The 13,148-nt window shown below is 29.3% G+C and overlaps 1 protein-coding gene across 1 annotated transcript; it reads left to right on the top strand.

Annotated features, from left to right (window-relative positions):
• The first annotated feature begins 11,773 nt into the window (after window positions 1-11,773).
• LOC110712520 lies at window positions 11,774-12,847 on the top strand. Its single transcript, XM_021890985.1, has one exon. It carries the CDS (start codon window positions 11,774-11,776, stop codon window positions 12,845-12,847), a length of 1,074 nt encoding a protein of 357 aa, XP_021746677.1.
• Window positions 12,848-13,148: the final 301 nt, after the last annotated feature.

The following is a 13,148-nucleotide window of genomic DNA, read 5'->3' as shown; positions in this document are numbered from 1 at the left end:
CGGGGCTAGAGAAGGGTAATGTACGTGTCAAGACATATGATTGATTAGGTTCTAATTACATCTCCATATTCTGATTATGTTCTAAAGTAATTCTGATTATGTTCTAAGTTAAATGTCTATGTTCTAAAGTAAATCTGATTATGTTCTAAAGTAATTATGATTATGTTCTAAGTTTAATGTCTATGTTCTAAAGTTAATCTGATTATGTTCTAAATTACTTGATTATGTTCTAAAGTAATTCTGATTATGTTATGAGTTAGATGTCTATGGTCTAAAGTTAATCTGATTATGTTCTAAAGTAATTATGATTATGTTCTAAGTTTAATGTCTATGTTCTAAAGTTAATCTGATTATGTTCTAAATTACTTGATTATGTTCTAAAGCAATTCTGATTATGTTATAAGTTAGATGTCTATGTTCTAAAGTTAATCTGATTATGTTCTAAAGTAATTATGATTATGTTCTAAGTTTAATGTCTATGTTCTAAAGTTAATCTGATTATGTTCTAAATTACTTGATAATGTTCTAAAGTAATTCTGATTATGTTCTAAGTTAGATAGATTATGTTCTAAAATAAATCTGATTATGTTCTAAAGTAATTATGATTATGTTCTAAGTTTAATGTCTATGTTCTAAAGTTAATCTGATTATGTTCTAAATTACTTGATTATGTTCTAAAGTAATTCTGATTATGTTGTAAGTTAGATGTCTATGTTCTAAAGTTAATCTGATTATGTTCTAAATTACATGGGAATGTTCTAAAGTATTTTTTATTATATTCTGAATTACATGTGTATTTTAATTTTAACGTGTTTGTATTTTTTTTGTTTGCAGTTTGAGCAAATGAAAAGGTTATGAGTGGAGTATTGTGGGAAGATTATAACATCAGAAGTAAATGAAGAACGGAAAAGAGTGATGAAGATGGCTAGAAAGTGGTCAAAGCTGAACAAAAATTGATATATGATTGTGTAAATCTTAAGTTTATATCTTTAGACATATATTTAAAACAATATATAGTACATTTTTTGTACAAATATGGAGATGACTATTTTGAACATGGGTATCATTTGGAATATTAATATCATTTGAAACATTAACCTGATTTGAAACATTATTTTTATAATGTTCTAAAGTATTTCTGATTTGGAATAAGCTTAAGTTTTTCTTTCGTACAATGAAGAAGGAAGAGGAAAGGAATGAGGTCACACTAAAGACACCAACTCCTCCAAAAACGACACAAAGATATTTCTACTCTAAGCTTCAATTAGTTGTCGCTCTCACCAAGTTTTTTTTGATATATATATATAAATACATTATACTACCTCCGGTCTACTTTAGTTGCAACTATTTCCTTTTTGGGCTGGTCCACATTACTTGCAACTTTCCCATTTCTTTCCTTTTTTAGTAACTTTTTAGTGATAAAATTACCATTTTACCCTTACTTTTTTTTTAAACACCCTAATTACAAAACTGATGGGTTTCAAATCGGTGGGTTTCGGGGTTGGTGTTTTGGTTTTGGTGGTTCTGATGTGTTGGGTTGGTGGTTTCGGTGTCGGTGGGTTTGGGGGTCGTTGGGTTTCTGGGGTTAGTGGGTTTCTGGTGGTCGTGGCCGGTGGAATCGGTGGGTTAGGGGTAGTTGGGTTTCTGGGGTTGGTGGGTTTCTGGTGGTCGTGGCTGGTGGAATTGGTGGGTTGGGGGTCGTTGGGTTTCTGGGGTTGGTGGTTTGGTGGTCGTGGCTGGGTTGGTGGTGGTTGATTAATTGGGTTGAATTTGTTTTTTTTTTTATTCCTTGATTAATACTTAATTTTATACCCTTATCTTTCATTAAACATGCTTAGGAAAATTTGCCTCGGCCTCCGCAAACCCTCCCAAAAATGCAATCAAAAAGTTAATTCGCCAAAAAAAAAAATTAGAATATAGGAAAGAATATTTTAAACATAGGAAATAAAAACCGTTAGAACATAGGTAGAAAAAATTTAGAATATAGGAAAAAATTAGAACATAGGTTGAAAAAATTTAGAACATAGAAAAAAAAACTTTAGAACATAAGTAGACTAAATTTAGAACATAGAAAAAAAAAATTTTGAACATAGATAAAAGAATATTTAGAATATAGGTAAAAGAATATTTAGAACGTAAACAAAAAAAAAGAAAAAAAAAAGAAACTTTAGAACATAGGTAGTAAAAATTTAGAACTTAGGAAAAAAAAACTTTAGAACATAAGTAGACTGAATTTAGATCATAGGCAAAAGAATTTAGAACATAGGTAAAAGAATATTTAGAACATAAGAAGAAGAAAAAAAACTTTAGAACATAGGTTGGAAAAATTTAGAACATAGGAAGAAAAAAAAAAAAAAAAAAAAAAAAAAAAAAAAAAAAAAAAAAAAACTTTAGTATATAAGTAGACTAAATTTGGAACATAGAAAAAAAAAATTAGAAAATAGGTAGACTAGATTTAGAACATAAGAGTAGGCAAAAAAATTTAAAACATAAAAAAAGAATTACAGAAATGCCATTACTAAAGGATGGTTTTAGATGGTTGGATCAAAACTAATAAATGGTTGAGATTGGTTCTTATATAAGATTGAGTTCTTATATAGAGGAGGGTTCTTACATGAGTCTTCCTATATATATATATATATATATATATATATATATATATAATAGGATTCCTAATCTTCCGAACATGTTACAAAATTGCTGCTATGCTATGCATGCGAGTAAAGCATAGTACTAGGGTCTGAACTTTGGCCAAATGTAAGTATAGGGGACTCACCTTTCAAATGTTTGAAGGAGGGGACTAAGGCTACTATTCCGGCCAAGCTTACCTTCAGTAACCGATTTCCTTCTTAAAAGCTAAATTTTGTAAAAAAAATAAAAAATTCTTTTCACTGACAGTATTTTAGTGCATTGAGAAACTTCAAAGTTGTTGATAAATAAAAATAGTCGTTACAAGCAATTTGTGAGCTATTTAAATGCTTGTCTTTGCAACACAAAAACCAGTTGAATTAATCCAACAAAATAGTTAGAATTTTTTCCAAAATACAACCAAAACAAAGGTAATCCCTTCATTGCCGCGAAAATTCCATATTTAAGCTACCCTGCAAGATAGATTTGGTTTTCAGGTATTTAGCATCAACAGTCTCAGATATGTCCACAAACATCCTAACTCTACCACCGTTGTAAATTAAATGTCCAGTAGCTTGTTCTCATTCCCCTCCAAAGTGAACTATCAAACAAGGTCTGAGATTCATTTGTTCATACATTTGGTTTTCTGGTTCATTCATCTGATTCAAAATAGAAGTGTTTGATCATTCCATTTGCAAAACATAATAGAAATGTTTGATAATTCAATTTGCAAAACCAAATTAAACAAATTTGATCATTCCATTTGCCAAACAAAAGTAAACAAATATTGAAACAAATCATGGATTTAGTGAAGCATTCAATCCTCGTTTGTATTAACACTTATAACTATCTTGCAAGAAGTCATTTATTTTAATAAACAACTAAACCAAAAACAATGTATAACAAAATGGAACTCAGTCCATTAATCCATTCATCATCATTGAAATAGTTAATAATTACATCCATTTGCCCCTTCAGATTCCCGCTCAAAATCTCGAACGGCTGAGATTTGTCATGCAAACCGAAGAGCTCTGCAATTTCAGACCATTTTAATTTATTTATTTTTTTTATTTTTTTTTATAAGTTGGGCAACTGGTAATAACAGGTGAATACACCGGAGAAAACTCCCCGAACCGGTTTCAGTCCCCTCCTTCAAACATTTGAAAGGTGAGTTCCCTATACTTACATTTGGCCAAAGTTCAGACCCTAGTATTATGCTTTACTCCTATGCATGCATGCAACAACTTTTGTTTGGAAATTGACAATATAAGAAGACTTTCACAACGTCAACATAGCTCACAAGGACATATGATATATCCTACAGTACTAACCTTTGACTTTTTTTTTTTTTTTTAATACTTAGCTTGTAGTATAAAATTTGCCATAATTTATTGCTTTTTTCTTTTCTGATGAAAAGTTTCCAAGGAGTGGGGATGCTATAAACTTCACCTTATACGAAGCTGATTTTTCTCCGTTAATATGTTACACATTTTTCTCCGTGTTTATCTTTTGTCTTACTTTTATTAGGTTAGTATTGCCAATCACGAAAGTAATCACAATTCACAATAATAAGATTTCGAAAGACTTTATTACACTACAAACTGAACTATCAATGCCACTTACATCAACAAACCCCTCTACATGATATATAGACTTACTCGCCATTAAAAATAAATAAATAAATAAATATTTCTAACACCTTATCTACTGTACATTTGTCTGAATCGAAAAACTCCAATATCACCTTTCTTACACGTATTTTTAAAAAATGTAAAATTAAAATACTCCGTTATAACAATATCTTAAAATTTTAATATACATAAATAACAGTAATCTAAGCTATTTATTGTAATTAACAAACTCAATGACCATTGCCTCATTGGTTTAAAACTAGAAACTAGATCTCATTGGCCTGGATCCCAAGCCATCATATTCACCATAAAGAAACAATAATAAATAACCTCAATACATTATCCATTGTACGTTTGTCTGATTTAAAAACTCCATTGTTATTTTCTTTGCTTACACGTATTTCACAACTTATTTTTTTTTTAAAAAGTAAATTTAATACTCCGTAATATCAGTATCTTAATCTACATAATAGTTTAATATTATTTATAATTAACATAATCAATGAACATTGCCTCGTTAATTGGTTAAACACAATAGACTCTAGTGTATTAGGATGCATCTATGAGTCTATGACATTACTAAATTGCATACCTTATTCATATTTCAAAAACAAAGCAAAATTTATATTGCGAGTACGTACATAATAACATCAATAATTTAATATCCTCTAATTTACGTACGTACTCTCACTGTCTTTTACTTACATGTCTATTTTATTTTTTTTTAATTACATGAGTAATAAATGTTAGAAATAAATATGTAGATGAGGGAATGATGGAGTACTAATCTACTCCATATCATATATTCAGTAATCAACAAAACCAATGATCCATCGTTGGATTAAACACACTCTCATTGATTGGATCCTATTGTAAATAATTCACCAAAATCAATTTAAAGAAATCACTAAAATCAAGAGAATTGAAGTGAGTAGACTAGACATTGATAGAAATAGAGCAATTAAAGATCCCTAAAACCCACAAATAATAATGCCGCCAAGAAGAAGGTAAAGTCAAATAGAGTAGACTGCCCGTTTCCAAATTCCGGTCAGCTTAATTCTCGGGCACCCACCCTTAAATTGGAGGAAAAATTATAAACTCAACTCACGAGTTTCCTCGGGTTCTCAATCTTTTACTCTCATGCTTTTGTCATAAAGCTAGCTTCATATATTTTTATGGTTATTTCAAATAAAGGACAAGTCACAAATGGATGGGGAGTAGATTAGAATCCTATGTGGATATGAAATGGACCCTTTTACTTATTTATTAGTAGTATAGTAGTAATATACATGTATATAGTAGATTTTCAAAATTCAAACGTTAGTTCAAAGTCTTTAGGACCAATTAATGGACCTAGCTTAGTAACCGCACTTATAAGTTACTATAACATAATAAAGTGGTATTATTAATTGAGTTGTGAGATAATTGTGATGTGGTGTAGTATGTTACTTGCACAATGACGTGCATGCGTATGTATGGTGTTTTTACTTGGAATTGACGGATGATTTTCCAACTAAAGATACATAAGTTTTTTAACTAAAGATACGTTGAAAGTTACACGATGAAATGACGATTAAATAGCGTTTTAATTAGTAATTATCTAACAAAAAATTGTGTAACATACTAATAAATACAGATCGAGTATTTGAATTGTACCGAGTGAGTAATTAATTTACAAATCGTATATTTTCTCACACGTACAAAGCACGTATGTGTGTGCGTTTCATGTACACAATGCATGATCCACGTACACATACACAAACTGTATTATCTGAGGCACGTGTTTGGACGATAATTTTTATATAAAGAAATCAAGATTTGATATTAAGTTTATTGTCGTAGAATATAGATCTAAGAAACATTAAGAAATTATAATTTTCATTTAATTTACTTATAAATAAAGCCAAGCCAAAACGAGCATCAAGAATACCTGGCCTAAATGGTTGCACAACTTGGTGTAAAAATACATTTATTGCAAAAAGTTATAAGTGATTGCGGATTCTCATTTAAGAAAGATATAAATACAACATTTGAAGCAATTATACTTATAGTACAGTGTTGGCTTTAACTTCTAATCTAATATAAATACTTCGTATAACTTCTAATGTGTGGTTTTTGATACAATATTTCTCTTAACACTTTACTTAATTGGTTTAAAAATGAGCAAAGTTTGTTGAGAAATATTATGCTCAATTAATAATTTAATTTTGAATTTGAAGCTTGGGTAAATAAGCATCAATAATACCTTGCTTAATTCAAAGTAGATCTTGGAGCATATTTATTCAGAGGATTTTGAAATTGATATTCTTGAAGGAAAGAGTTACAACTTACAACTCAATCTATTTATTTGTCAATCTTGATGACAACGTCATTACAAATAATGTTTATTATCCTTTACTTATACAACAATATACTCTCTCGGTTTAAGTAGTGCTTGTATATTTGTATATGGTTTGTACATATATACATATAGTATGGACACACATAATTAAATTGGAAATTAACTCCGTTATATATCAAGTATATTTTTTATCCTTTTTATTTTTTAAGGTAAAATAAAATACCCTACTAAATCGGCATCTTTCAGACCTTTACAGGTGTAGCCAGGCCAGCCTAGCTCCGCACCTCTCACAAGTGTATATATATGAAGAAAAAAAACAGCTATGCATTATATACAAGCTAAGTATGTATTATACACTGTATGCATGTTATGTATTTCTTATGTAGTGTAATGTAAACTCCAAATAATAAGTTCAAAGCAGAGTAAGCAAGTTTACTATATGTACATTAATACAACTAAAGAAATTTTACTACTTGTATATTTCCTCCGTTTTTTTACTTGATCTGTTTCTTTTATCACGCTTGTCGATGCATAACTTTAACTATCAATAATTTTAATTCTCTATAAGTAAAACTATAAAGGTTATATATATGATAGTAATTAATTAGACGATTCTAACAAGGTCCCGTATAAACAAGATTTTCCTTACATATAATTCACAAAAGACGGTCAAAGGTAAAGTGGTGAATAGTATAAAAGTCAAAATGGGTCAAGTAAAAAAGAACAGAAAAGTATAATATTACTTCATAGTTCATACTCCCTCCGTCCCAAATTACTTGCAACGGTTTGACTTTTTGCACTATTCACACATCTTCCTTTGACCATCTTTTTTAACTATTATATGAAAGTTAATGTAATCATGTAAGATGTTGTTGGGTCTATTTTAATGTATAATTACTTAATATAAACTTTTTATAACTTATATAAATATATAATTAAAGATATCAACAGTCAAACATGTGCATCAGCAACGTGTCCAGTCAAAATGTTGCAAGTAAACTGGGACAGAGGGAGTATAAGAGTAGCTTTTACGTATTGATTTTTAAAAAAATCTCTAAAAATAATACAATACTCCCTCCGTCCCTAAATTACATTCTTATTTATAGCATTTATTCCTCATATAATAGAGAAAAACAAGAATGTAATTTAGGGATCGAGGGAGCAACAAATTACTTGTAAAATAAAATAAATAAATAAACAAAAAACAAGAATAGCAACAAATAAAGAAGAATCAATATTATGTGAAAGTGGAAAGTGTTAAAAAATGATGTGACAAAGCAAGAGAGAGAAAGCAAAGTTTAATCTGGGGAGTTCGATTCCTCCAAGTATTAAAACAAAGACAAACCTTGGGATCGGAGCCAAGCTACTGACTTAATTACTCAATCATAATCTTACACGTACAGTACTATTATTCTTACTTTCAAACCATATCCTGGTTCTAGTAGAGGATAAATTTGGATGTTCAAATCGAGTTCGGTGAGTTAGGTTAGATCGGGTTTAATTAATTATAAATTTGGATTAAGTTAGATTATTGTGTCTATAAAAGTTAACATTTGAATCTGATATATTTTTTTTAAATCGGATTAGTTTTTAATGCCACGATAATCTATACAAAGCTACAAAAATGTTACATCATAGGATAAATCCAAACAAACTTGTAAAATATAAAATTATATAGTAAAAACTGAAAAAATATATATATATATATATATATATATATGCTTGAAAGTCCATCATAAAAATAATACTATTGTACATTCATATTATATGTTAACCTTTTCAATAAATATATAAATAAATATGTACTTAGTACTTTAAGTTGCTAATTATTGGCCTCATACATCTATTGATGGATAAGGATAATAATCAAGTTAATGGAAGAATAGGATCAATAATATGCGAGAATATCACTTGGAATCTATAAGCATGATGGCAAATGGTAATTTTAATATGGTACAATATATACTACCTCCGTTACAGGTTATGTACAATGATTAAACATTCTTCCTCTCTTCTTTATGTCAAATCGTTGCACATAACCTATAAAGGAGGGGTGCAGTGGATAAAATTCGAACCCGTAACCTTTATGTCACGTTGGCTCCGATACCATGTTAACGGACTATCTCAACAAAAAGCTTAAGCTTATTGTTGAGGCCCAAGAATATGTTTTATACTCTATCAATATGTAATACTCTACATTTATAATATATTTATTCTTTTTTATATCCATCTTCCTAGTATATGTTGCATCACTTGCATGCTAATGTTATTATAGGGCATATATTTTTCACAACTATAGTATAGCTAGGCTTATCAATTTGAAGCTGGCTTTGTTATCATGTCATTAATTGAAGGTATCCGGCCACATCATACAAGAGACCTATATATTGTTTAATACCTCATATGAATTTTTAAATATATATTTAGTAGTACGACATGTATTTAACATTTAAAATTATTTTATAACACCGTAGTATTTGATTAAGTATCTATATTTTCACTAAACATACAAAGTATATTGTATATAATTATCATAATACCAATGATTGGTGCTTTCAATCAATCTCTGCAAGAAAATGAAATTAAGATAAGCCTATGATTCCAGAAAATGGTGGCTAGATTCCAATTGTACTACTGCAAAAATTAAAGTACCTTAAAATATATAGACTTAAATATAAATAAACTTTTACTACTACATAAATATATAAATATTAAATACTAGTAGCTTTTCTTATTGTATGTTACTAGTTGGATCCCCGTGTGCACGCGTCAACCAACTTTTAAAACAAATACGGAGTAATACTTACTCTCTTCATTCTATTATTAAGTGTCTATTCGTAATTTGGTGTAGAAAATCACTTTTATAAATTCATCTATTTATATACTACGCATTATGTGTATAAATTATTTTGAATAATTTATCCGTTTATATTGTTTAATTCATTTCTTAAAATATGTGCAAAGAAGGTATGTCGCATTTAAACAATCAACGCCATACTTGTACTCCATATCTCCTCTTTCTCCTCTCCTCTCTCTAAAAACCCTAGCCTTTACTGTTGAATTTGGAGGGGCTTTCGTCGGTTTTTACTAGTTTAAAGCCCCAAACTTTGTTTTTTGTGTGCCTTTCCTCTTGTTTTAGTTTGTTCTAGATTTATAATAACTCTCCCTCTTTTAGGAAAAACGTTTCTCCCTCGAAAGAAAGGGTTTTTCTTCTTCTTTAAGAGGATTTTCTCATTCGAAATTAAAGAAAAATATATATTCATTAGAGCATGTGAGTGAAACGGAAGAAGTATATATATTAATTAAAGTTATTGTTTGAACTTTTGTAATAAAAAAAATTTGTTTTTGTCATGTTAGACATTTCCACTATATTCATACACATTAATTTTATTCGTTTGTGACGTTAAAAAAATCATAGTCATGTTAATTTTGTGAACATCATCTCAATGCTTAGCTTCAAAATATTAACGTTTATGATATGTAAATAATTTTATTATTTAATTTTATTTTGACAGCTGTAAATAAAGTTATAGTGACAAGTGAATATGAAACATCTAATATTGCAATTAAAAGATGACGATAGGAGTATAAAGTTTTCAAATTGTCTACTCTCTCTGTGTTTTTTAAGTGGTTACACAACTTACACTTACCTAATGCGGCCGTGTAGTGTTGTAAGTGTTACATTTCTATTTTGACAAAAAACTACATTTTATATTATATCTCTCTCCACTCATAGTCTCCACACACACTACTAATTTTTTTTAATTATCATTTCTTTCCATTCACATTCATTATATTATTTTCCACTAAACTATTAAGTCCACTATTTTTTTTCAATTTTTTAATACTCCAACTACCCCCACTTATCTTTTATTTTATTTAAGTCAATTAAATTGCCTAAAACTATGTGCCGATTAGATTCTGACACTTAAAAAACACAAACAGAGAGAGTAATTAAAAAAAATTAACAAAACATGTATAAGACTAAATTCTAATTTATTTTACTAGCTAATTTATATCATAATACAAAGAAATTTAGTTACTTTGTAATACCGAACTATTCCTCAACTTTGTTTTTCTTACAACATTAAGAGAAAGTATTGCCCACTACCAGGTAGGGACTAGGAAGGTCCATACCACCGTTGAAAAAAAAATCGCTAAGTGTTGGAAAAAAGTTATTTCCTATTTTAATACTGTTATTTTAAGTTCTAGCCTGTTAAAATAAAATTAAATACTGTTATATGTTTCTACAATATTGTTTTCGAGGTGTTATTTTGAACTTTTCAGTAGTACTTATATATTAAAAGGATAAGTATTTGTGTTAAAAAATAAGTATTATGCTTGACTACAGTTATTATACAAGTGAAATCTGTTATTAAGGAAGACAATACAGTTATTATAAATTAGAAACTGTTAAGTTGCGTGATTTGGTATCAGAGCCATACGGTTAAAAGATTAAATAAGTTGATTTAATAATTAGGTAAAACTGGAGAATACTAAACCTTCTACTGAGTGTAAAAAACCTGATTTTAAGCATTATTATCATATTCCTGAAAATACTAGTAATTTTGGCCCAGTCCTTAATTATATTGTAGACCAAATTGGTGAGTTAAGATCGGAAATTGATAACATACATGCTCATTGTATTAATATCGAGAATAAAATATCAATAACCACAACCGATATTAATAAAAAGGTAAGCGATCTAAACGAACAGGTTAAACAAGTTCAACTTGCTTTAACAAATGAAGTTAGGCATCAATTTGGAAAAGAAGTATCGCCTAATAAAGAGAAAATTGTCCCATACAAATATAAATATCCTTTTCAAAATCTAGATAAAAATAAAAAGTTTACTGTAACACTCCCTAAAAGACCAACTAGTAACCAAGAAAAGAAAAAAGAGGCTAAAGATGAACCCTCATCTTCAGGAGAAAACACTTAACGAATTACAAGTCCTATTTGATGAAGAAGAAGACCCTATAAGCTTAACGAAATCATGAACTCAATTTCTAACAAAGGGATTGCTTCTGATAATGAAATAAAGGAAAATAATTATGCTACTTTAGTGGAAGATTTATATCAACAAATGGGATAAATGAAGTTAAATGATCTAGACTTTCTGCCCATAGAAGTTGTTCAACAAAAGATTGAAAACAAACTAGGAAAAAGAGTAATGGATAATAATGATGTTGGAGAGGAAATTATTAATGAAAACATTAATGTAGACAATGTCATCCAAATACCTAGGTATCAAGGAGAAGGAAGTTGCACAAGACCAAGATACATACCAGGGAAGACTACCCGGTTTAGTGTCAAGGTTATGCCTAATCATATACCTAAACAAGAAGAAGTGACTCTTGAACCTATAAGTCAAACTGGTTATAAACTTAAGCTAGACGGTGTAAGAGATAGACAAGATGTTTTAGATCAATGGAAGAAGGGTATGAGTAGTGTACTTAATTTAAACACTGAATGGACTTCAGAAAATTTCTTAAACTATATCGAACATAGTCTTTATGGCTGTGTAGAAGACTGGTACGATGGAATAGAGGAAGAAGTCAAAACTGTATTAAGAGCTAGTGAATCACCTACTAGAATGTTCAGACAATTATGTCAATACATTGAGATAGAATTCATTGGTCCTAGAGCAGATCCTAATGAAAAACGAATGGAATATAAAAGGAAGTTAAGTAATTTGTCCATCTGTAATATTAAATATGTTGATGATTACATTATGGAATTTGAAACATACTATTATAAAATTGGTGAAAATGAAACAAATCTTGGAATGTTCTATGACAAATTACCCAGTCCTCTTAATGAAGAGATTAGTGAAAAATATCAAGAATGGAGAGAGAGATTTTTAGCTAGGGATGCCCTAGGTAACATAATTGCTTTCCTTAGAAAATGGATTGAAAAGAAATGTAGAGAGGTTGCAGGAACTCAACAAATGAAGAGACAATTTCTCACTTGTTGGGATTTCCCAAATAATTATGGATGTGAAAGAAAAAATTATAATAAAAGAAGGAACTATAAGAAAAATAAATATGACCGATCAAGAGGAGAAACCTATAAGAAGAAGTATTATAAACATAGATATAGAAAGCCAAGTAGGTTTTTCAGAAAGGCAACATATTGTCCTGAGAAAAAGAAAACATGCAAGTGTTGGTCTTGTGGAGAACTAGGACATTATGCCAATGAATGTAAGAAAGCTAATCATAAACTAATGGAAGCCTTAGGAAATTGAGATTACATAGAAATACCAGAAGACAAGGCTTTAGAATTGGCTTTAAGTAACAATAAAGGAATAGTAGAGATCATAGAAGAGGAAAATGAGTATAATGAAGAACCTGAAGTTAGTGATGAGTTTGAAGATGAAAATTATGAAGAAATAAATAACATGATGGAAGGAGAAGAATTAGAAAATTCAGAATCAGATGACTGTGAGGAAGATAAAAGCAAAATGAAAATAGGTCAACTAAAAAGAGCTGAGTATTCATTTGAAGATAATGACCTAGATAAAGTAAACAAAGAAATCTGGAATTTTC

Source organism: Chenopodium quinoa, unplaced genomic scaffold (assembly GCF_001683475.1).
Source record: "Chenopodium quinoa cultivar QQ74 unplaced genomic scaffold, ASM168347v1, whole genome shotgun sequence".
In the NCBI taxonomy this organism is placed as follows: Eukaryota; Viridiplantae; Streptophyta; class Magnoliopsida; order Caryophyllales; family Amaranthaceae; genus Chenopodium; species Chenopodium quinoa.
This window is presented reverse-complemented; position numbering and strand designations above follow the sequence as displayed.

What these genes read in the sequence shown, in the direction of transcription:
- LOC110712520 (XM_021890985.1), top strand. Translation starts at nt 11,774, where the DNA reads ATGGATAATAATGATGTTGGAGAGGAAATTATTAATGAAAACATTAAT.